This window comes from Colossoma macropomum, unplaced genomic scaffold, assembly GCF_904425465.1.
Source record: "Colossoma macropomum unplaced genomic scaffold, Colossoma_macropomum, whole genome shotgun sequence".
Lineage (NCBI taxonomy): Eukaryota > Metazoa > Chordata > Actinopteri > Characiformes > Serrasalmidae > Colossoma > Colossoma macropomum.
The window spans coordinates 13,434,655-13,460,645 of record NW_023494806.1 but is presented as its reverse complement, the minus strand read 5'-3'; the positions used below and the strand labels follow the sequence as shown (position 1 = coordinate 13,460,645).

General features: G+C 37.7%; 1 protein-coding gene across 1 annotated transcript in view; it reads right to left on the bottom strand.

The window, feature by feature from the left end:
* Positions 1–25,991, bottom strand: part of rasgrf2b (Ras protein-specific guanine nucleotide-releasing factor 2b) — an 88,258-nt gene that overhangs the window by 60,158 nt on the left and 2,109 nt on the right. The window contains exon 2 of the mRNA XM_036598329.1: positions 2,561–2,667. Coding sequence (XP_036454222.1) covers positions 2,561–2,667 — 107 coding nt within the window. The remainder of the gene's footprint in view (positions 1–2,560; positions 2,668–25,991) is intronic.

The window sequence follows — 25,991 nt, the reverse complement described above, 5'->3', positions numbered from 1 at the left end:
TATATAATATATATATAATATATAATCTTACATTTGACTTAATAAAATACACATTAGTAGGTAAACCACTGCAAAACATTACAGGGATCAACTGAACTCATTAAAACTTCGCTATATACTTTAATTCTTGGAAGTTGCAGTAATGACTGGAGATAACAAAGTGTGGTATGATAAAGCTTGTTATGATCACACAGTTTGAGCTGACGATTAATATTTTACCAGAAACAATCAAGCCTCTTTTATCAATAACAAACTCCTCTTGGTTATCTACCAAAACTCTTAAATTAGCAGTAATTAAAAGCCCAATTAAGAAACCTAATCTTGATCTCTGTGAGCTATCAAATTATGGATCTTAAATCTTCCCTTCATATCAAATATTTTGGAGAAAGTTGTGGGGCAACAACTAAGTTCCTATTTGCACAGGAAATACATGTACAGAGACAGCACTAGTGAAAATGCTAAACAATTCTGCTTGGTCTTAGAGCTATGGGGAGGACAATGGGTTCCCCATTTGAGTCTCGGTTCTTCTTGAGGTTTCTTCTTCTTGCTCTTTGGGAGATTTTCCTTGCATCTGTTTCCTTTGGCTTGCTCACCAGGGCTTTGAGCTGTATTTTTTGTAAATCTGCTTTGTGACAATGCCTGTTCTTAATAGTGCTATATAAATAAACTTTGGCTTGACTCATACAAATAATTGTACTTATCATTTTGTCTTTTTTGTTTATTGCATGCAACTATTAAAGTACAAGCCTGACATGGCCAAATTAAACGCAGAATCTCACATCAATGCCGTCTTAGCATGTGCAATCTAACCAAACAATTTTTATTGCTTGATTCGGCAAATGTGCTTTTGCAGATAATGTACCAGCAAGAACTCCAAAGCCTAATATGCAGCAGGATGGCAGAAATGAAATGGCCTGGCAGAGCTGCACATTAATGCTCTGTTTTGTTTTACTCTGTAGGGGAGCTGAGGATTGTAAGCTGGTGGGGCAGTGGTGGGAGAACACAGGGGTTAGTCCCACTGCTCACGACCACATCTGTTCAGGAGTAACCCACTAATCCATCTCATTCCAGCAGATCGCGCCAGTGACGCAACCCAAATCTAAACGCTACAGCCCCCCTTGTATAAAGAGCCTGTCTGAGAGACGCTTGCCAAGAAATGAGTGCCTCACATCCCAGATGGCCGTGTGTTGTGTTGTGTATTTTGTGGACATTGTCACTGTATCCCTCCTGTCTGTCCTGTCTTTCACTTAGCAACTGACAAACAAAATGAAAAAGAAAGAAAAAAATGTGACCAATATAACCCTATGTGATAAACCAGCTGCCCAAGGGGGAAACCTGCAATAACAGTATCTTCTGCAGTAGTTAATTGTTTTTGCAGTAGTGCTTTCTCAAGAGTCCAAGGGAGAAAGGAACAACAGAGCTCTCGAGCTTAGTGCTGTTTATTAGATGCGGGGCTGCTTTGCAGTGACAGCAGTAAACGCACACAGTGCTAAAGAGCGCGCTTGGCTTCCCCCACTGAACTGTCCTGGGCCTCTTTACACACTAAACCTCGGAGTAAAGACACACATAAGCATGACTGAACTGCATGACTGAGTGCAGAGATATTCTTAAGTCGCTTCAGTCTGAGTTGAGTCTTGAGAATCTGGAGTCTTTCAGTAGAGAATTTTAGGTTAGTCTCATTACTGAAGGCACTGCATTGTACAAGAGTAAACCTCAACTCAAAGCCTGTCAGGTTCAACACAGCTTCAAATAAATAAGTTTTTCATTGTAGAAAAACCTTCAGTCCGAACAACAAATGTAAAGCGCTTCATGGAGTAAATGTGGTATTTAAAGGAAAGAGGCAAAACAACTTGAAACAGCTAGTTATAGTCTGTACTTTGCAAAGCAAGTATGATAGTTAGCTAGCGTAATAATTGATCAAATAATTTTCTTAAAAAAAATTCTCATTATTTGATGCCAAACCTGATGTGAGCTGCAGGAGAAGGGCACTGATAACTGCCTATGGCCATAGCAATATTAACAGGAAAAGTCACACATGTAAGGTCAGAAACAAGTATTAAGGTCTCCAGTCTTAATTTTGTTCATGTTGTTCATTTATTTCGTCTGAAATTTCATGAGTTTTAAGTCTCGACTCGACACGTGGCTTGAGTCTGAGTCATCTCTGGGTAAGTGCACACACGCACGCATGCACCAGGGCTGCACAATATATAGTTTGTAAATCATTATCATGATTTTGGCCTTTGCAAAAATGATACCACAAACGGTGGCAATATGCAAATCAGCCATCTCATTTGCATCTTGACCAATTGCAGCACCACAGTGTTTCTGTGGGTGATTTGATGAATAAAGGCATCCATTCAGTCCAGAAAAAGTAAATTATTCTGGTCAAAATAAAACAGACCAGTCTTTAACATTTTTGTTTTTGCAACGCACTTTTAACATATTCCAAGGCACAACTGCAATATGTAGCAATATAATAGCAATATTAGCATTTTGTTTTATATCATGCAGCACTAAAACACACACATGCACGTGCATACACATAATCGTAGTAATGTACCTGGCCTGTTGGATGACCTCCACCCATTCGTCACATTCCGTTTCCTCCTCTGTGCGCAGCTCCAGAGGCTTCTGCCCATCGTGGCCAAACACAATGAGGAAGTAGTGCTGTAGAAAGACACACACAGCCTCAGCACATGCTAGCAGAAATCACATAAAGTCCAAGAGAAGTCTTGATTACACTGGTCTACAATTCTCACACATTTCATTTTTTTCCCCTGAGGTCCATTTATGATTTTGGTGTTGTCTTATGTAATGAAACCAACAATAACTCACTTTCTACATCAACCTCTCTTTATCCTTTAGAATTAAACAGGGCTTTGTGTTATTGTACCTGTTAGACTGATATATGTAAATGACCTCTGTTCCTATTGGCTGCCCTGTTTTGGGTCTCAGACAAAAAGCAGTCCAGCAGAAACACTCCTTGTAACTTCAACGTGAATGGGTGAAACAAAACTGCTGCAGGCTAAATAGGTGAATATATGTAAATGTGTTGGTTTTGTGACATCACAAACACTGTGAATTCAAAACGGACTGATGGACTGTTTTATAGCTTAGTTAACGTATACGGAAAATATGGATGGACCAGTGAATGTTATTTTCTGAAACTTAACATAGTTTACATACTGCCTCAAACTTTCAAGTGTTGCAATATGATCTACAACTTTTCAGGTACTGATATAATACCAATGGGCTTAATACAGGTTTAAAATATAACTAATTAAACAAAGGATTTCGATACTTGGGCCTCCTATATCAATTTTTTTCTTCAACCCTTAATACAAAAATGCGAAATGGCAGCACAGCTTACAATTCCAAAATCTACCCTTTGCTGTATATGTACTGCTGTATATGGAGACTCTGTGCTTCATACACAGCAGTCAGATTAACCCGTCTGATACCCTCCTGAAGGTGAAGACCCGGTGGTAAAATATGGCTTAGAGGAAATAAGATGAAAACATGCAAGCAGTGGATGAAGAGAGTAGCCTGGGGCCATTTCCCAGGCAAATAAATACACCCGGTCACCTCACTGCAGCTGTGGAAGAGAAAGTTGAATCAGCTATTGTCTTTCTGGCCTGAGGGAGAAGAGATGCCACCTGTTAACCTCAAAGCCCCACTGTGCTATACAATTGGCCCTAAACAACAAGTCCTATAGACCTCATTTGAATAAGTCTATTTCCTGCATACAATTCTAGTAATTCAAACTGCATGTAGGGTGCACTGAAATAACAAAAGCAAAGATATAATTTCAGGTGCTGTGGAGTTCATGGAGTAACAACATAACATTCAAACTAAGAACTAGTCCTGTACGGGAAACAGAATCCTCTTACATTCTCTTTAATCAACTAAAATAACAACATTAAGCGGTTGAATCAGATCATTGTTTACGTTACTTTGCTTTACGTGTTATTTATTTTTTTTATTTCCACACAGTGGTTACATGCTTTATATTCCGCTAATTCTGTGATGGTTCATAGCAAATTCACTGATAACATCTAAGTTGAAGCTTAATTTTTGTGAAATAAAAGAACAATAATGATTGCACAGTTCACTTTATTGTTGTTTATTGTCATCTTTAATTTGCCCAGTAAACTGCAATTAAATCTAGTAAGAGAAAACAGAATCATGAATGTTAAACTTTACCAGGCATTTTGCCTTTGGTCACTTAGTCTGATGCCCTGTTGTTAGAGCCCTTTTTGCCTGATGTCCAAACTGTACATCTTAAACATAACAGTGCTTTGATGAAGGTGTTTTGTCTGATGTGTGAAACCTGATACTGTGGTCTGAGGATGTCCTAAAATGTAACATATGTGGCTTTTTATAATTGTCAGACAAAAGGATACTGCACAGTTACGTCTTAGTCCTTCATGGTACACATAAAGCAAATGTACTCATAACGGTACAAAAACAGTCCATAAGGAAAAGCTGTGTACTTTAATTGAGTTATAAAGGTACACTACATTCATTTTCCCATAGGAAAGGGAAAGACATACTTTTAAACTTTTTAAACTTAAGTCTTATAACTTAACTTTTTAAAAAGAAAAGTAGAATAAAAAGCCTGGAGTCAGGACAGGGTGTGTGGAGTGTGGAGAAAAAAAAAACATACGTTCTGAAGATGTACATCTGACTGCAACAATGGCACACACTGTACACCCCCCTGAGCACATTCAACTAGCACATCTGATCCAGCACAGCTGAACAGCCATGTTTTTAGAACAATGTCATCTATCTGTATCATGCAATAGGCACCACTGGCTATTTTATGAATTATGTATTAGTATTTTAATGCATTCACCAAAAAAAGTTAGCTATTTAATTTGCAGCTTAAGCTTTAGCTTAGTTACCTGATTTTCTAAATCTGAGAGGGAGTAAAGTGGAACACATCACTTCCCATAACTTTCAAACAATAGCAAGATTAAAACAGAGAGCATTAAAACCTGCCAGGCAATAACACAGCTATTAGAGAACACTGCATTATGCAGTAGCATCATGTCAGAGTTTCTTAAAGTAAGCCCGCTGTCGTATTTGAGACTGTATGGCTTTAAATAAATACTTTTCTAAGAAAAATGACTTTTGCAACTTCACCCAGCATTTCAATAGAGAAAGAGCAGATCCAAAACATCTGACTTGGTGAACTAACACTGGCACTAAATTTCCCAATGCCCTTTTTCCCAAATAGCTGCTTAATATCTGCTGGAGTTTTCAGATATTCAGCAGATGTCTAAAGGTCATCACACTCTAACCAGTGTGAGACAAGTACCCTACAGACACAGACCTTTCACTGATTCACTCTTCAAACTGGGAGCGTTATGTTGTTGCTCTAGCAGTCTGCACAAAATTTTCAGGCTGTCCCTGACTAAGGATTTTCTTGGTCGATCAAAAGGCCTGTTCACCTTCCAAAGCCTGGAAGAAAGCTAATAAATGAATAAAAGCATCAGAAAAACACCGGACTATAAGTCTTTAGTTACACTTTCTACATTTAATTAACAAAACTGTCACATTATACAAAGTGCAACTGTATGTTTAGTAACCTACTGTGCAAAAGTCAGTGACCACCCTTTCATTTGTTTAATGTCCAGTCAAATTAGCCATTAAGTACAAGTTATTCATATTCAGTGTCAGGAAATATACACAAAACAACAAAACATATTTTGTCAATATTTAGCTTGTCTACACTTTGCATTTCGTACAGCTTCTGTTCATTTCAGGATATTAACCTGCAATTTTTCAAAGAAATCTGCAGGAATATTTTTCTGGACTGGAACACCTGTGGATTGTTTCAGATCTAAAGCAAAAATTGAGCTTGACGTTCTCTTCTCTGTCAAAGGCGAAAGCTTTAAGTGCTGTTTATGTGATGGTGACAGTTTTGGAGGTCTAGCAGGTCTTGCACAGTTAGGAGTCCCATTCTCTCCTCCTTATGCAGGTAGATTACCTTATCTAATCTTAGAAATGTCTTCTTTAGCCATTTTAGACACACACAAGAAAGACATTTGTGAGGCAGCTAAGGTGTGTTTGCGTAGCTGCCTGTGTGAATGTTATTGTGTCTTTGAAGGGGAACATAACGTCAGTGACTCCTTTGGGAACAGCTTCTGTTGAGAAGACAAAGCTGTAACTTGGTTCTACGATTGGAAGACTGAAAGAGTAAAAGGGGCAGCAGGGTGCACAAAAGTAGAGTCGACAAATCAACTACTGATAGTATATTTGATATTATACTTAGTGCTGTTTTGTGTATTCTTCTGGTAAATGTTGCTCTTCAATACCCACTGCACTGCACGGCTTCATCACATTATACATTCATTCAGTAAAACAGAACTTTTACTTAAACTAAACAGATCTTAAACTTATGCTGAGACTCACAAGATCAGAAGGTGAGAACTTCGATTTGCAGAAATGTCACCTGCTTTATTTATTTGGAGCATGACAATATACTTATTTTTAGGTTTGATAAGATATTTGATTCAAAGTGTAAGTTGATGCCATTTTCAATATTTTGAGTATGTTAAAAATGTCTTGACTCTATAGAGCTCCAATTAAATTCTATATATTTTGTTTTGGCCAATACCTTTTTTTTTCAAAAGATTACAAGACACAATGCTCTCAAGAAAAACAGTGATCTTAATTCTACCAACAATACAAAAACCTGAACTGCCTTGTTTAAAATCGTATATATAGCGTGTCTTTATTTTAAACCCCTCAAAACTAAAATATCAACATAAAAGTGCACAATCGCACAATTAAAATGTTTAAAATCTACACTGAGTTTGACACTAAACATTAATTATAACTCAGTTACTTTCCAAATTCTGTACATTTTTGGTTTCTACAAGAGATGGCAAATAAGAAGATATCAAGGAGCGTATCAGCGAAATGTTTTTTGAACATTACTTTTTTAATGTTTGTTTTCTTTACAGAAATTGTTTCACCCCTAACATTAAGAGTTGCACTTGTACAAACAAACAAACAAATACATAAATACTATAGATGGTCTATTGGCATCAACAGGTATTGGTACAGGGCCAATATCAGCAGAAAATGCTGAATTGGTTTTTGGAGAGAAAAAAGGAATAAATGTGATCCAATCCTGTAACAAATATATCCTGTAGCAGCACACTCCCACACTGTGTGACGCAATGTGTGAGTAGCATGACAGTTTATTTTCAGATGCTCATCTTAAGTGAAGTGAGTCAATTAAAAATAGCTCATTTTAATTATTAGCAGCTTTTCAGCATCAGCCGCTGCTCAAAGCTTCAATATAGGTATCGGATGCAATTAGTTCACGGACAGAAGTCGACCAAGTTTGCTACGACTGATTAGCCAACTTACTGACCTAATTCTCATGAGTGCACAACTGCTAAGCAGGAAAATCACTGCACCTCAGCTGTCTTGAAGAGAGCAAGCAAACTGCCTGTGTGCTTCCATGAATTCTGCTTTTGGAACTAAAATACACACTGCACCGCATGCAAGCAGGCCAGGACTAGCCTTCTTATGTGAAGCCAGGTTACGCTGTGTGGGATTACATATCAGTGTTACCTAACTATACATAGAAAGAGCAGAATCAGGAGCCTGATTCAGCAGTAGAAGTGAGCCTTTTCCAAAGGCAAATCCTGATCTGTCTCAAACCAAGTCCAAGGCAGCTACATCAGATCTGTATCATGGAACAATATGCAAGACAGTACGTAAACACAGTGGCAGTGTTTGAACTGGTCAGCGGTTTGGAACTTGGATGATGTCTAAAGATATGAAAACAGAACAGTGACCGGTTTCTGTTCAGGCCTACAATCATGTAAGGCTAAGAAGATCAGGGAATACAGCAGGGCTGCACAGTATATCATTTGTTCATTGTTATCAAGACATTAATCAGTAATGATATTGCAGAAAGCTACAATATGCAATTGAGCAAAGTAACCAATTTACTGTGTGCTCCTTATCATCTTGACAAACCACAGACGAGTGTTTCCGATGAATTAATGTAATTATGTAGTCTATTTTTCGAGATGCAGGGAGTTATTTCTGCAAGGTTCTCTAGGGCAGGGGTTCCCAAACTTTTTCATGGCAGGACCCACCTGTACAGGTAGTGTCTGTCTTGCGACCCACCAAATATTTTGTGATGTGAAATAAGACATAAATTGGTCAAAACAGTCCCCTATTACTTACGATTACTGTTCTTTCCATCAACAAATGCAATAGCGAACATGATAAAAGAATGAAACATGTATAGGCCTACACTGGTACACAGTGAGAATATGGAATAGAAAAATAATAAAATAATGACAATGATAAAATAATGACAACACTGATTTGTTCTGATGCAATCCATTTCCTTCTTACCCACAGTACCATTAATACACTTCATTAAGATGTAGTTAGACATTGCTTGTCTTATTTAAATCTGTTTTGACCCGTGTTCTCAGCTAGCTTAGTAGAATAGCTGGCTCTGCAGCTTGATCACTTTTGATTAATTAGGCTACAAGAAGTTTGTTTTATGTGGCACAGCAGGAAAGTGGAACATATCTTGAGTGTATTGTTCATGTTTATAATGGCATGTAGCTCATGGTAGAAAGCAAAAATAGACCCGATGCATTAAACACAGCGACTGCACACCCCTACCAACGACTTTCACACCACATTCGATAACGTGTGACCATACGTGCTTCGTGCAGCCCACGTGAGAGTCCACACTGACAGTACAGTAGCACTTTGCAAGCATCAGCAGGGTACAAACAAAGCGGCTCCCGTTTGTGGTCCAATCTCATTTAGCTCAAAAAAAAGAGATATTGCGACCCACAGTGTTTGAAAATTATTTCTCTAGGGAACTAAAAGTGGTTCTTCAATGACACTGCTCCAAAAAACCTTATCTGGTTCCATTTGGCACCTTTACTTTTAAAAGTCTATAACTGTAGTAGCATTCTATCCATGTAGTGCAGTCCTAGAATGTACTATGCAAGTATTCTGCGAACACTTGTTTATACTCCTTCTCTTGTTTACAGATATGTGTGTATGTGTCTATACATACACAGCCATAGCTGAATTTCTCTGTGACTCAAGTCAAGTTGAGAGGATTAATGGTTTACTGTTTTAGATCGCAGACATGCATGAGAGTTCTTACATAACCCTCACTAGATCTATTTAGAATCTCTCAGGCTGGCTGCCTCTGGGCCTGTACACTCCTCTCTGACCCTTTCAGCTGCCTGGAAACAACAAGACCGCAATGTTCAGACACTGCCACCTCCCTGCTATCTGTCTGCTTTGTTATCTAATTGTTTAAAAAATAGATATTGTTTGTTTTTTATTTAAAAAAAAATGTCCTTAGCCACTATTGGGAAAAGATAGAGCACTTCATTTTTAACATTCAATAAAGACGTCATGGTGTTGTGTATAGCGAATCTTGACGAGGTCTTTGGTGAATAATGTACTGCAGTGACATACAATACGACTACTACATTGCTGCAGTGGGCTTCTTTAGCAACAGCATGCTTTCAAGGCCAGAGAAGGATGTGCTGGCTGCACACAGAGTGCTTCACAGCCACAGCCGCTCAAGTGCAGCAGTAAGTTTAACTGTCAAAACAAGTTTGCACCCATCACCCATCAGAGCTTAATAGAGCATAATATGTTTATCTTTTTCTTTTCTTTTTTTTGCAATGTCTTGCAAGCCCTCAGTGCATGAGAATACTAACAGGATGTGACTAATTTGATCAAGCTCACAAGCATGCATTCACCAACACAGACAAATAGATTTGGGAAAAAAAATAAACAAGCATGAGCATCAAATGAGACGTTTGATGAACTACACCTGCATAAATCTGTAGTTGATGATAACTGCATCAACTTGGCTTGCCAATCCTAATGAGCAGCAGATGTTAATTTTTGCAAAATTTTTGTTTATGTTGCAGCTCTGTGGAAGAGAATTCTGGCATTAGAGAGTTTGTCAATTGTTGAATCGCATGAGCTTGATTTGTCTTTTCAAGGGTGCAAGGCATGAATTTTAATTCAATTCTGTTTTTTAATCCAAATTGTGTGAGATATTTTTGGCTGAATTGAATCAGAAAAAGTTTATTTTGACGTAATTGAGAAGGTAGAACCATGTTCTCAGTATGTTAGCACATCGCCCACAAAGGAGAAAACCCTTGTGTAGACGCCCATAAGTCATCATCTTCTAAATTACCACCCAATATGAATAAGATACACTGGTTACTTTAAGTGCTAGAAACAGAGCAGTACACATACATACAGACCATGTCTGTCTAGTAGATAGGTACATGGTTAGAGCTGGAGAGGTTTGTACAGCTCAAAATTGAGTATACAAATCTTCTAACTTTGTCAGCCCATTCATTTTCCATTGGTGGACACAGTTGTGTGCCTGCAGAAAAAGTTGGTTTAAACTTTTTTTGACGCATAATGGAGCTTCATTTCTTTGCATACAGGCAGGCTACATATTCTAATCCAGCAGAGCTAACACAGCAGTCTAACTGAAATACACTGATGAGCTGCGTTTTTGATCATGCATCAGCCTCTAGTCCGTAGGCATCCTTTGTGTTAGCTTGTTAGCTTTTCTGAAAGGCTAACCTCTGTTACTCAAACCTTATCAGACCAAAATATCTCCCATGACTGTTTTTGAATAACAAAACGTGTCAATTAAATGTACACCTCTGTTCGCTCAATACAAACCAGGATATGTTAACATTAGCCGAAGCTTTTCTTTCTTCTTGCCCGCTTTTAACCAAATATCAGTTCATTAACACTTAGGGCCATTTGAACATCAAAATGTATCAGAATGCTTATTATTATTATTTACATTCTAAAATCAAAGCACAAATCAAGCAAATTACACATAAACTGGCTCACTGCTGTTAATGTGTTAGTGCTGCATTACACAAAAAATTCTTGCAGAAAAATCTGTCCACTTGGTGGCCATCTTGGCAACGACCCTGAGAAGTTACATAAAACCCATCTCTTTGAATGGGAAGAGATCTATAAACCTGAAACTGAAAGCTACATTAAAGTTTCAAAAACAGTTTCATGTGTGTCAGTGATAAAATCAATGCTGTTACCAATATACACACATTTATTAAATATATGAATTGGGCCTACATTTATCTGCATTAGTATCACAGAGAAATATAATATTTATTTCTGTAGGGCTACAAATAAAATGAATAAAATTAAGACATTTTAGCATAGTAGCCCAGCATCACCTAAAAGCTGAGTACAATAAATACATTACAAATACAATAAATACATAAATCAATTGGTTTGAAATATCTGTCAAATCTAAACATATGTCTTTGCTGAAAGATTAATCGTTTTTATGTCAAGATCACAATTTGAAAGAGTGCAATTTTCAAATTGCCAGAGCTGCAACTGTTATATATTATAGCCTACTTATTATAGCCTACTTATAGCCACATTATCAACAATGTTTAAACAAAGTTTTTAGTGGAAAAATTTAAGCCAATAAAACTGGGTTGGTAGATGAACCACACACAGGTAAGTTAAACCAATCAGAAGCTACCAAACAGCCACCTGTATGTAACAACACAACCACAACTAATTGGCAGTTTGGCACACAATGTTTAGTGTTCAAGCCTCAAGCCAGAAAAAAGTGGATTTGCTGGTCTTGGCCATAAAAACATGCCTAATTTTACAGAAAAACATTGCTGATACTGATATGATTCTGAGGTCATTGTGCATCCCTGTTAATCCAGTGTAATGCTAGTCATTAGCTAGGTAGCTAACGTTAATGAGTTTTGCTGAGACTCCAAGTGCAAGATATCAATTTTCAGTAATTAGGGTTAGCTCAGTCTGAGACCTTACTATAAACACAACAGGGCCTACAGGTATTAGCCTTATAATGCAAATAAACCACTAGTATTTCACACTCCTTATGACGGATCTCTGTGACGCTCTACATCATTTACACAAATCCAAGCCACAGCACAGAAACCAACTCAGCCACAGCTGAGCCTGATCTTTTAAACTCATCTGAATCCCTTTCAAGTTTCCATTGTTCCAAAACACTCACTCTGCCTAAGCAAAGCACTTCTTGCAAAGTTAGCAATAGGAGGTCTCTTTCCACTCTTCCTGTACTAGCCTGACTGACTGGCTTCCTAACCCATTATTCTGCATACATCACTCAATTATGAAGTCATGTAGGCTTTACTGAAACAGACATGTCACGTGCCACAGAAAAACCCCAAAGAGCTTCTATTCATAGGCAGACAGTAATAAAGAACATAATACACATACATGCGCACACACATATATGCTATTCTTTTATACTCCTCCACTGTCCTAAGCTGGATAGGAGGGCAGTGAACCGTGCCGTAACGACAGATGAGGGCTCCAGGCTCGATCACCACGTTATTGGGGGTGGGGAGGGGGTGATCCAACATCGGCCTTAACACCTCCCTACCCACGATTCCTCCTCTTTACAACTCGCACTTCCGCGTACCCAGGCGAGTAATTTGAGCTGTAGATTTGCCAAGCTCACAGAAGGTGGTAGAGAGAGACAGTGAGAGAGATAAGAGTGAGTGAGAAAGAGAGAGAGAGAGAGAGAGAGAGAGAGAGAGAGAGAGACAGAGAGACAGAGAGAGAGAGAGAGGGAGAGAGGGAGAGACAGAGAGAAAGACAGTGAGAAAGACAAGAGTGAGAAAGAGAGAGAGAGAGAGTAGCTCTTGCATAACATTTCTTAACAAATGTCGAACGTATTTTCAAACTCTGTCACTTCACCAGCAAATCCCATTGCCATGGCAACGTGGTCTTGAGAGCATGGGCTGCGTTTAATAACGCTTTTTTACTTCGCATCTTTATTCATTTACCTCCTCGTCATTATTCATTTAAGCTCCTTTCCTCTATTTATCCTTTTCATTGAACACTGATAAAGAGGGGCACTTACATAAGGCAAAATATCAGGAGCAGAGTTTCAAAGTCTTTGCAATACTTTTATAGTTACACATTGCACTCTCCATAGTGCAACACACAAATGCAAAGTCAAGCGAAAACTGACATTTGCTAGGTTATGATGGACCGCAGCACAGAAACCGAGAAGCAGAAAAGGTCTAAGCTGGGCCACAGGTTGGTTGCCAAACCTAACAGAAAACTGTAGCAATAGTGTATTTTCTGGATATGATTAAATCCATCTTTATGGATTGCAAAACAGAATAACAATATGTTCACCATTTGCAATGCACTGCATCATGAGAAAAGGAGCTTGGCTCTGAGTAATGGAGGGCTTTGGAGGCTGACTGCTGCAGAATTGGATGGGCTGATGGCCAGTGTATAAGCATGCAAAGACCACAGTGTCTGGACGAGGAAGCCACTCACTCAAGCTTCAGTTTGACCACCCAGGAGAAGCAGATGGAACCTTGTTTTGTCTTAAACTCCTTTTCTTTCTTGTCATAGCTTTAAGGAACACACTCACAAACCACACAACATTGCACACACATCGCCCAGCATGCTATCAGCAGGAACTCATGGCCCCTAGCCTCAGTTTCTAGGCATCAATTTTTACCACCGAGCTAGTATAAAGCCCTTCCATTTTCAGGCAAGGGGGAGCATGCCTGAAAAATAGAGCTCAGTTGTACACTGATGTGAATGACCATAGCGACATGGCCAGGTGGAATTTACTGCTTTCAGTCTAATGAGTCAATTTCATTCTCAATTGCTCAGTTTCACTTTCATCGGCACAATAAAAGAGTGGGTCCAGAAGACCCTGTAGTTGGAATTCAGGGTATTATGACCTCTGGCAAAAGATATCTTTCTAATCCTGCTCTCCAACCAGCTTTTACCCAGCCACCTAAATCTGATCAACATTTCTTAATGTAAAACAGCAAAGAACGTTTGCTTTTCATCATCTACGGTATATAATATCATTAAAAGATTCAGAGAATCTGGTGAACTCTCTGTATGCAAGGGACAAGGCCAAAAACTAGTATTTGCTGGCCCTCAGACAGCACTGCATTAAAAACAGACACAATTCTGTGGTGGAAATCACTGCTTGGGCTCAGAAACACTTCTGAAAATCACTGTCTGTGAAAACAGTTAGTCGCTGCATCCACAAATGCAAGTTAAAACTCTAAAATGCAAAGAAGAAGCCACATATAAACAGGATCCAGAAATGCTGCCACCTTCTCTGGGCCTCAGCTCATTTAAGATGGACTGAGGCGAAGTGGAAAAGTGTCTTGTGGGCCGATGAATCAAAATTTTGAAATTCTTTTTGGAAATCATAGACGCTCAGCTTGTTATTAGTGCACAGTTCAAAAGCCAGTATTCATGATGGTATAGGTGTGCATTAGTGCACATGGTATGGGTGACATGCACATATGTGAAGGCACCATTAATGCTGAATGATATATACATGTTTTGGCAGCATATGCAGCCATCCAGACGACAATCTTTTTCAGGGAAGCCCTTGCTTATCTCAGCAAGATAATGCCAAACCACATTCTCCATGTATTACAGCAGCATGGCTCCATATTAAAAGAGTGTGGGTGCTAAACTGGCCTGCCTGTAGTCCAGACCTGTCACCCACTGAAAACATTTGGCGCATTATGAAATGAAAGATATGACAAATGAGCGCCTGAATGGTTAAGCAGCTGAAATCCTACATAAAACAAGAATGGGAAAACATTTTCAAAACTATAGCAATTAGTCTCCTCAATTCCGAAACGCTTACAGAGTGTTATTAAAAGAAGAGGTGATGAAACACAGTGGTAAACATGACCCTGTCCCAACTTTTTTGGAACGTGCTGTTGGCATCAAATTCAAAATGGGTATATATTTTTCAAAAAACAATCAAATTTCTCAATTTCAACATCTGATATGTTGTCTTTGTAGTATTTATCTTTATTAATATGGTTTACATGATTTGCATATCATTACATTCTATTTTTATTTACATTTCGCACAGCATCCCAACTTTTTTGGAAATGGGGTTGTATGATTTGCATAATCTTCCCCTTAAATAAACTTTACCCTACATAATCTTCACCTATCAGTCGATCAACTGAGACATATTTAGTTCCCAAAACTTACTTCTTTAGTTTTGTAACAGAGAAACAGTTTAATGTAACATGTAATGACAGTTAATGTCACACCATTTAGCAATGAGCAAACTGTATGTCTAAATTCCCTGACCTATTTTGTCAACCACTATATGTCCAGACTTTTATTACACACTTCTATAACTTAAAAAAAACCTTTGCATTGTAAAAAAAACTTTGCACTGTAGTCCAAGCAGTTACACAATAATAAACCTTAGGATATAGTAAGCCTGGGATTTTAAGATTAGGCTTCATATTGACCACTGAATTTAGAACAGTTTCTTTGTAGGAATGAGCAAAGCCAATCTGCAAAATGTAATTCACAAACTCAATTACAACAGCTATCAGTAAAAAGTCTGATGACAGTATTCAGGTCATTGTGGCCATGAGACCACCATATGCTTTAATACATGCTATCCATTAAAAGTGAATGAATATGAGATCATTTGCTTTGTGTGAAGAGATATGAGGCTTCATAGTAGACTGTGTGCTTAAGAAGCTATGGCCCAAAAAGGGACAGGGCTCTGGAAATAGCCTCACATTATCAATAATTAAAAGCAGATGATGTTCGATTATACCAGCTGCCTCAACAGACATACTGAAATGGCGCCTGGATGGAAATGGCCTAAACTCTCAGGTTAATATTCCATTTTATAGTCAGCTCATCTATTCGTTCATCTATAACCACTAGCTTAGCAACAGCTTAATATCCCATCTTCTGCTAAACACAAGGTCTGAAGATCTTTCAGCATTAGCGTCAGTTAGCATCACTCTTTAATAGCAGAAAGGAAGCGAGCTACTGCAGTGTTGTAATGACATGAAGCCAGAGTACCAGCTGTGGCACGGCCAGTGGCAAGCTCAGTATGACATAATTCACAATCTGGGGTGAGGGCAGTAATGAGGAGGCCAGTAGCTGTGAAGCTTTGAATCTTGGGAGTGCAGCAGGGTCATGTCCTGAAAATTCAATGAGCACTAAAGGATAGCTAGGCTAGATTATGTTCAAGAAACACAATTTACTTTGGAGAGATAGGTGGTAAGGCAAGTTAGCTGTGTTTAGCAGGTAGTAGCATGCACATTGTGGGCTTGCTAGGAGAAGAGACTCAAGGTACTCCCACACTGTGACTGCATTAGTGTTGTGCCTATTTTGCAATCTTTTCTCTGACACATGAAACCTTCTGACTCCCTTCTAGATATTAACCATAACCATTTACTTGTGTAAGTACAATACTGGCCTATATTACATTGTATTACCCCACTACAACAATGCAATAAACTTTAATCTACTTTTAGGCTAAAGGGCAGACAACGTTAATAGCCAAATGTCTCATTTCAATGCAGCTCAATCCACCAGAGAGCCCTGTGTCTGGCCATTTTTAGACAGACTAAAGTCCTGCATGCTCAAGTACAGGCCACAAATAAATCACAGTAAGTCTTGTTGAACCACATTCTACTAGATTTACATCACTAAGGTCACAGGGCCTTCTGCTTTTGTAAACCTAACAGCATGCATGTAACTAGAAACAAAAATGACAGAAATATTTTATTATATGCACTATATTTAGATTAAAAGTAATCAACAGTGGCGAACAACCCCATGCATTTCATTTTCGGAGCAGCTGGCCCCCTGCTAGCTGCTAGACCCACTGTTTTCCACAGGCAACAGCGAAACCCCTACCCTATTATCTCAGTTACTCTTAGCATACTGTATCTGCTCATGTTGTTAAAAATATTATTGTGCACTATCTGGCTGAGAACAGAGTCATTAAAATAACAGTAAAACAAGACATGACGTGAAATGTAGTGCAGATAAAAAGGTCAGGTGTTAATCTCTATTAATTTTTCCAAACTGCAGCCATCTCACAGAGGCTCCAGGTTTTATAGGGGATTTCCTCACCTACATATTTCCCAAATTGGAAAGTTAAATGAATAAAGTTACTTTAGTTGAGGGAGTATGACCACTTGTTAAAAGCGTTTATGGCTGAAATGTTTTAATGCCAATGCAATACACTGGCTGCAAAACGTGCTAAAAATGTGCTTGTAAAGTAAGACACTACACACAAAACTGACCTCCTACTACACTTACATGGGTCGAAGAACAAATCAGCAAAACTGATTTTAGAAGCCGCAATATAATGCAAATAAGAAGAGTAATAACAAATAACGTAATATTCTCAAGAAGTGTTGCTGTTATTTCTTTTGCATTTTAAGACAGAACAGAATGCATGCAATCTTACATAATCTTCTTACCTGCCTGGGACTATTTTACTGCTGCACTTGTTTAAAATTTGTTTTAATTTTCTAATATGTTTCTATGTCATTGTTTTAATCTTTCCTCTCTCTTAAACATAGAAGCACACATAACTGAAGACAGTCAGAATATTACTCAGCAATACATGTTTTTTCGCTAAAATGTTTAAGTGTTTCTGAATTGTTTTTATGCTTGCTTCTGTACAAGAACATTCTGAACCCAAAACTGGATGACCTGTGGATGTCCACAAAAGATTCGTGCTTTGCATGCATTTCATAAAACCAAAGTTTGGGTGGAATTTTGATTATTGATCTATAGCTGGCTGTTCTTCAAGTGATTTCTCAAGTCATTTTAAACACAGATTGCTTTCCACTTGTGCTGTAAAACGCACTTAAGGTTGGATGCTTTTCCTTCTGAGAATGCAGGCATCTCTTCTAGTTTTAGAGTAAGCCACTCAGCAGCATAATCTGCTGTAAATGCCCTGTTATTTTTCAACAACTTCTAGAGTGGCCTTTAAACAGGCCCTAATTTTCTGTGATTGACATGTTCCATTATAAGTGGGCTAGACTGTCACAGACTAAACTTAACGCTACTGTGTACTGTGCACTAATGCTGTCTGATCAGACCTGCAAGACCGACATAATCTGTCACAGGGATTACTCCAGTCTTATGCACACAGTACAACTGTGATACTACAACCCTCCACTAAAGTAATATACAATCACTGCTGTCTCAAAACCTTCTAACTTCTTTTTTCAGGTTGTATTTTTTTATATATTATTCAAATTATTTTCACATAACATATTTGAAAATTCGGAACCCTTTGCATTGTGTGAATATTGATGAATGAACCAATAGAAATGGTCCAAAGGTAGCTGGAATAAATTCCTGTTACATTCTCTTACATTAAATTTTAATAACGTTCTCACGAAAAGTTACCATTTCAGAGATACAAGCTTTTGTTCTAACAGTGACAGCATATACCACCTTAACTTTTGGAATCAAGATGACACAAAGGTGAAAATGAAATGCTGTACATCTTTACATCTGTGGCATGAATCCAAAACATTTCCATTAATAAGCCATAATTAAATAAAAAAACACAGGCCAAACTAAGATGACGCCTGCCTTACATATTCCCAAGTAATGTTCACATGTACACATGCACGTTACTGATTTTTTGATACCCCGTGGTGCACAGCATGGGACCCAGTGACCAACAGAGCTGGAATGCTCTGAATCTGAAAACATGGTATAATTTCCAACTTCAACATCAGATATTAATAGAAGAATGTATCACACTTACAGTGCCAGTCAATTTGTCACGAACGAGGTGTCAAAATCTGTATACTCAGACATGAAAGCTTAGAATAACAGTCATCATGCATAGAAAATCTGATATAATGTGACAGAAATACACCTCTGTCACGCTAGAATTCAAAAGGAGTAGGTGGATATCAAACCTAAAGCTAGATTTAGCTATAAAGTAAATGAGATCAGCCAGAGAACAAATATCTAGATAAAACCAAACACATAAAATTGCTAATAAAAATTCACAAGGGCAAAATTGTTCAAAAGTGATGCAAATAATAGTTAATGAGCATTCAATTTGAACTGTAACTCCAGGAGCTCATTTGTAAGGCCAGTTACTGGTTACATGCTAACTTGCCATGACTATCACTGGCCTCCTAGGGCTACTGCTCCTGAAGTTAGGAGCTGCTTTCATAACCTGACCAGTGATGCGCCGCTTGCTGCATGTGGCTGGTACAAAAACACTACATTGATTAAGAAAGGAGCGTACGAAAAAACACCACAGCAGTTACTGCTTCTGGCTTAAAATGAGCTTCAGTCAATCTATGTAAAGAATTCCAATATAATAATGAGCACTGCTATTGTGGCTGCTGTGTGCCATTCTGTATGCTGAGGAGAAGAATGTTGATATGGGCAGGTGATCAAGATTACTGGGAAGGCTCAGGACTCATTTATAGGGTAGGTGAGACACTAGGGCATTCATTCTTAACAGTTACTGAGTAATCCACAGATTATTCTGACAATTAATTGATTGGTTGTGTGTGAGTGATTGTTTTAGACTAAAGAATAAAAATGGGTTTAAATAAACAAAAAAAAACCATACTGTGCCTGAAAAGCTTTATTGAAGAAGATGAAACACACAGACACATATACATACACAGTACTGTGCAAAAGTCAGAGACCACCCTCCAATTACTTAATTTCCAGTCAAAACAGCTATTAAGTATGGTCGTTAATTTTTCAGCATCAGGAAAAAAAAGCAGAAGCATCTGTTTAACAGAAAAAAAGACATCTTAACAATGAAGCATAATATCAGATCTTCCAGTATTTCGTGTATCCACCCTTTGCCCCTTTGCAACCTTTATTACAACTTTAATTCTTTTAAGGACACTTTCAGGTTTGCAAAGACATTTGTAGGGATATATTTCCACACCTTCAAAAATCAGTCTTAGGAGTTGGTTTGCATTTTCTGCTTCTCACGATACAAATAATCCCTAAAAATTCAATGATGTTGAGGTATGGACTCTGGGGTGGACAGTCTATTGTTCCAAAAACACCAGTAGTTTCCTTGATTTCCACATTTTCATCTTTTTTGTAAGTCCTTTTATCAGTAACGATCAGTAATGATTTATAGTAGCTAGTAACAGGCTGCTTATAATGACATTATTAGCAGCTACATATACTTTCAGCTCCATAGTCTTGCATTGTTTTCTCACAGTGGCAGGACAGACAGAAACAGCTGTGGATTTCTTCAGATCTGGAATGGAGCTTAATTTTCTTGTATCTTTTAAAGGTGACAAATTCTTTTTAACCTTTTAACTGCCGCCCATTTTCGCCTGAAACGACATACTTTACGTAAAAGCTGCACTGATCCCACATACTTTGGGCTACAGTCATGATCTCAGACTCATTTGAAAGTTAACACTCTCAGGTTTTTTCCCACCTGTCAGAATAATTGTATGAATTACTGATACAAAGTAACATAGATTAGAATGGAGGAGTTTATTTCTGCCTGATTCACAGATCTCTAAACTGATCTCTGACTCTTGCCATGTTATTAAGACACAAGCTTTGGATTATGATGTCTCTGTGGATAGTGGCAAGGCTTTGAAGGTAAGGACCCACAGATTTGTTAGTGTTTGCTGTGTTTGGTGCTTATGTTGCAAATGAGATGATAATTACTTCTGTGAATAATGAATCATAAAATGGTTTGCGCAAATCAAATCCAGAGATTTCTAGCTTTCTAACAGTATACTGCAGTACCATATTGCTGGACGATTTGATGCACAAAAAACAGAAGTGAGTGCTTTAATGGAAGTGTATCAGTACCGGTACAGTGATCTAGAAAAGGTTAAGCTCTGTTTTGGTGAACTATCAGCTCTTCCATGGTTGTTAGGAGTCCCATTTTGTTTATATATTTTGATAAATTATTGAACTCCATTTTTAGAGATCCCTGTTTTTTTCACTTATTTTCCTTATGCAGGTGGATCATCCTATATTTAATCTCCTCAGAAATAGCTCCTGAAAAATGAATACCTTGTACTTAATGTCCATTTTGACTCAAAATTAAAGAAAAAGAAAAAAGAAGCATGTAGTTAAAATTGTACATCTCTTTAATATTTATCTTTTTAATTTAATCTGCCATTGTATTAAATTAATACTCATAGTGTCTTCTACTACTGTTAAGGTAATAAACTTAATAAACGTCACAGCAGTGCATATTATTATATAGCAGTATTTAATGCAGAAATAGTTCCATTATGGAGATGTAAATATTATGCTACCACCAAGCTACGGTGGTACATTCACTTCCTACATAGGTTTTAATAGAACATAGGCCAGCTCTACTTAAACCCAGACTTTTAAAGCAACTGAAACTTATAACTATCATTCAAGTGGCATAATATTTATCTTTTATATTGCAGTTTTACAGTCCCTCAGTAAAGCCTAACTGAGTAATACTGCAGTAGTCTGTTAGCCATCTGTTGAGCTGTTTAGCACAGACCTAGTTAAACACAAAACCTTTTATTTGTTAACCATTTTAACTACATATACACAAAAGTATAAACATCAAACATTTAATTTTACTTCACACACATGATTTCATTGATTAAGAGGACTGAAGCACGATTCTCATGTATACATGTAAACTTCCTGTCTTTCACTGCACTGATACTTTAACAAAAGCTATGTGAGTAAGGAGTAACAGTCTAGTGACATTTACAGGCAATATCAGATGCATTCTATTCATTATGCCATATACTGCAATTATATGAATGTCAAATATTGCAATCAACTTCATCCCTACAAGGAATAGACATTTTACCTAGGGATGCCCTGATGTGGGAATTGTGGACTGAGGCTCATGTATTCATAATGTTCAATTACATCATTAAGAACGCCCCATTGCAAAATAAACTAGAATGACCACAAAAAAAAGATAAAAAGATATGTGGACACTTTAAATACAGTCTTCAGAAAATGCTACGAGAAGAATCTTAGTTAGATAAAACAAACACAGTTAAGCCAGAGTTGGTGCCTTACTAATATATTAATATATTAATATTATAAATCAAGAAATATCTTAAACTTTCACTTGTAAAAGTTTATTAAGAAGCTAACGAGCAGCCTTTGGAGCTGCTGGATTGGCTGATCTAATGCTGTGCCCCAAAGCACACACTTCTATACTATAACTATTACATTAATGAGTGTACATTAAATGGTACTGCACTGTTTTATTACAGATTTTACAGATGAGTTTAGGGTGTTAGTATATGTTTTGGGACACAGCAGAAGAAACAACCTCAGTCATTTACATTTAAGCTTTCATTTGTTATCAATACAGCAACAAATCAAATAAAATCAATACACTCAATATATATATATATATACTGGTTAATATGCTGTAAAACCATGCCTTTTCCTGGATCTGTTATGGCTTTGTTAACTTGCCAATAATTAACACAATTTTAGCCTGTGGCACTGCAACCCACGATCTCCTGATGATGGGGTGAATACCAGTTGTGCCACTGAAGACTGACAGAATAACAAAACACCATAATGGATAACATAACAAAAAAAAAAAGCATGTGAACTGTATCTAAACCTTACTTTTAGCAAAAAAATAAAAATATGTCACAAAAAATAAACTGCTTATAACGAAAACTAATGAAAAATATGAGGCAATTAACAGAAATCAAGCCCAAAAGAACCAAAAGAATTTTGGGTCGCTCCACCCCCAGTGCTACAGTTTAAGAAACATGTCCATTGATAACTGACAAGCAAATCTGTTAGTAAAAGAGCTGTTTTATTAATGTAGTGTGAAATTAAAATCTAATACAAATATAAAGTTAAGTCAGCCAATATTATTGGTCATTGGAATTTTTAGTCCCTTAAAATTGGTATCAGGTACAAAATTTTTCACATCGATCATGCTCTAAACGTTACAACCCTAACCAGTACCAATCAGCTAATCTGTTTAATCTTGTGATGCCTGGCCTTTCTGAACTGGACTTAAAAGTTTCATGAGAACCAGTAATTTATATACATCACAATACATTTCTGGTGTTAATTATTTTGCCCTGTACCAACTTCGGCAGTTTCATAAATGCTTAAACCTTTTATTTTCCTCATATAATGTCTGTTTTGATATCGTTAATCTTTTATAATACCCAATAATGCAATAGGTAACAGCAAAGGTCCCAAATGAATGTTGGCTGGATCCGGTTGTTCTCCAGTTTTCATGAGTTTAATTGCTCCACTTCAGTGTAATATCAGCACTTGCCAAATATTCAGCAGCTATCATAAACTGACGCATTTTTCAAAGCCCCCACGAACAGAACCATAACCATTATTTTGTTGATTATAGTTCGCATCTTTGCCGAAAAACCACCAGTTGACAGTACTTATACGCTGCACTACATTTATTTGTAATGATTTGTGTAAATGTCTTTTCAGTCTTATTCTCTTGTGTACTCTCATCAGGAGCTGTGGCACCCCAGAATAACAGCCTGCATTCTCTGTGGACCAGTTGAGATTTATTTCTGTGTGTGCGTGTGTGTCAATGTGCATACACATACGCAGCTGTGTGGGCGTCCGTGGGTGTGTGATTAAGCGGAGGCTTCTAGCTGCTGAGCGACTGTGTTCCTGCAGAAGAGAGAGGTCAGACCTGGCCACTAAAGGTACACTGAATCAGCTGAATGCTTTGTTGAATTCAGACAGGTATTCAAATGTGTCCAATCTCTTATTCCTCAGAATGTAGGCTATGTATTTCCTGTACATATCATGAGAAGTGATTTGCCTGTCCCATAACTGCTTTCTTTACTTCGTTCAAACAGACATGCTCATTTAAATAGGCTTCCTCTCCATTCACTAAAAGTAAAGGTACCAGAAAGCGTTCTTTGGAATGTTGCTACAGAAGAAGCCCTTTGCTTCCATCTTTCAATGGATGGTTCATTAACTGTTTATGTAAATGAGACGTGCAGGTGTAAAAAAGTGTGAAAATACTTATGAATAAAAATGCATAAATATGCTCTATACCTCTAATACCTCTAAACAATTATTTTAACAAAACACGATACATATCATAATGCTCAGTTCATCTAAAGTTTGATATGTTGGAAAAGAAAAAAGGATATTATTGCATATTATGCTAGTTAATCCAGTTAAACAGGACTAATTATGCTTTCTTTGTAATAAAGCATGCAGCTGGTCAGTTTGTAGGTGCTGATGATATCCACAATATGCTCAGAAAAGTGTACTGTAGCGTAGTTTATCACAGCAGTAATAAAATATTGTCATATTGCCCACCACTCCTGCACATAACGTAAAGGTTCAATGCCAATAAACCAATTAAACTATTTTTCTTAGAACTATACATTCAAGCCAAGCACCATTTGGGAAGCTTTCTTTTAAAGAGTTCTTGGTTCCAGCTCAAATGCTACTTAATCCTCTGCTAGTTGTATCTACTAAAACACAAAACTCATTAAAGAAGGAAATCCCAGAGTTGTAAAACTACTTGTTCACGCTGTACGTGTTGCAGCAGCTGTGAGTTCATTTGCTTGCAAGCAGCATTTGAAAAGGATCAAACGCTACGACATCAATTTGAGCCAAATCAATAGCAAGTTCTAGACATTTGCTTTTGGTCAAGTGCATTTACAACCATGTTTTGTGCAAGATCAAAGCCATCTCATCCATTTCAGAATCTGTCGTGTAAAAGAGACTAATGACCTGGGGTGATCACATGTAATCACTGGCCACAATCGTGTCCAGGGCTTGCCAAGGAGCACATCACATCTAAACGGCACAGGAAACAAACTACGTAGACAAAACACATTATATCATGACCATCTTTAACTCTAAGGTTGGTTTTGGTGCAACAGTAAAACTACTCTGCCAGGAGTCATCACTATTATCTCATTATGTGCCCACTGTCATTTCATAAAGGATGCGCAGCTGCAGATGATGAATGACGAAAAGAGCTGATTTGATTCAAGCGTAATACTCCTATGATACCTCTTCTAGAGTGCAGGTTGATTCACTGAGTAATCTGCATGAAAAGCTTTCATATCAAATTAGGGTTACCCACACATCTGACAATATTACCAGAGACACAGAGCTATGTCATTTTTCATTGATTCTTGACCATTCTCTTGTATATGCGCACATTCTATCATGTTCAGTCTAAATCGTTACAATGACCGTCTTCTGTCTAGAGACTGATCATTACTGCAACAGAGCCAAAAACTAAACCTGCTGATCAGAGAGCTGTTATCTCTCAGAGAAGTGAAAGACCGAAATTATGCCTTTCCCCAGCAGTGACATCAAATGACTGAAATAACAGCATGCAAAAGAAAAATAATGAATGACTGCCACAGCAGTTCTGTGTTATTTGTAAAAATCCATCAAAGTGTCTAGAGAATTGTATGTTTCTAGGGAAATGTTTTATATCATAATGAATGTGGTCAAGTCAAAGTTTGACTCTACATCTTCATGTTTGCCAACTATCTTTTACACTGAGGGCTGGTTTCCCAAAGCTAAATTAAGCCTAAGTCAAGACTAAACAGAATTCTGAACGGTTAAACACCACTGACAGTATAGATCAGATCAAGACTAACCTTAAAGGAACAGTTCAGAAAAAAATGCTAATTATGCAAGTAATGGATAAAAGCACAAGGCCACCAATAAGAACTATGAAAAGCACCTCATGCTGATGTGTGTTTACTGGCATCCACTCAGTTCTGGCTGAGTGAGCATGTTTTAAGCATGTTCTTTTTTTCTGGAAACTGACACTAAGATTACTGCGCTATCAATTTTAAGACAAAACGTACTGCTCTCAAAGAGTTAAGCCGAACGGAAACAAAACACCTCTCGAAACTCACACTTTGCAAGCGATTATAACCTACAGCATCTGGGCACTATTATGATGTAAAATAGGGCAGGGAGAGATGGCAGCATACCTTAAGTATGGTTGCGTCCAAAATCGCAATGCTATCAAACTAAATAGTACGTCATAACAGCACAGTGCCAACAGTAGTGCATTCAGTAGTGCAGTGTGTGCAGTATGATAGTATGCTGTTTTGAATATAGCCTATGGCTGTAAGTGAGGAAGGATC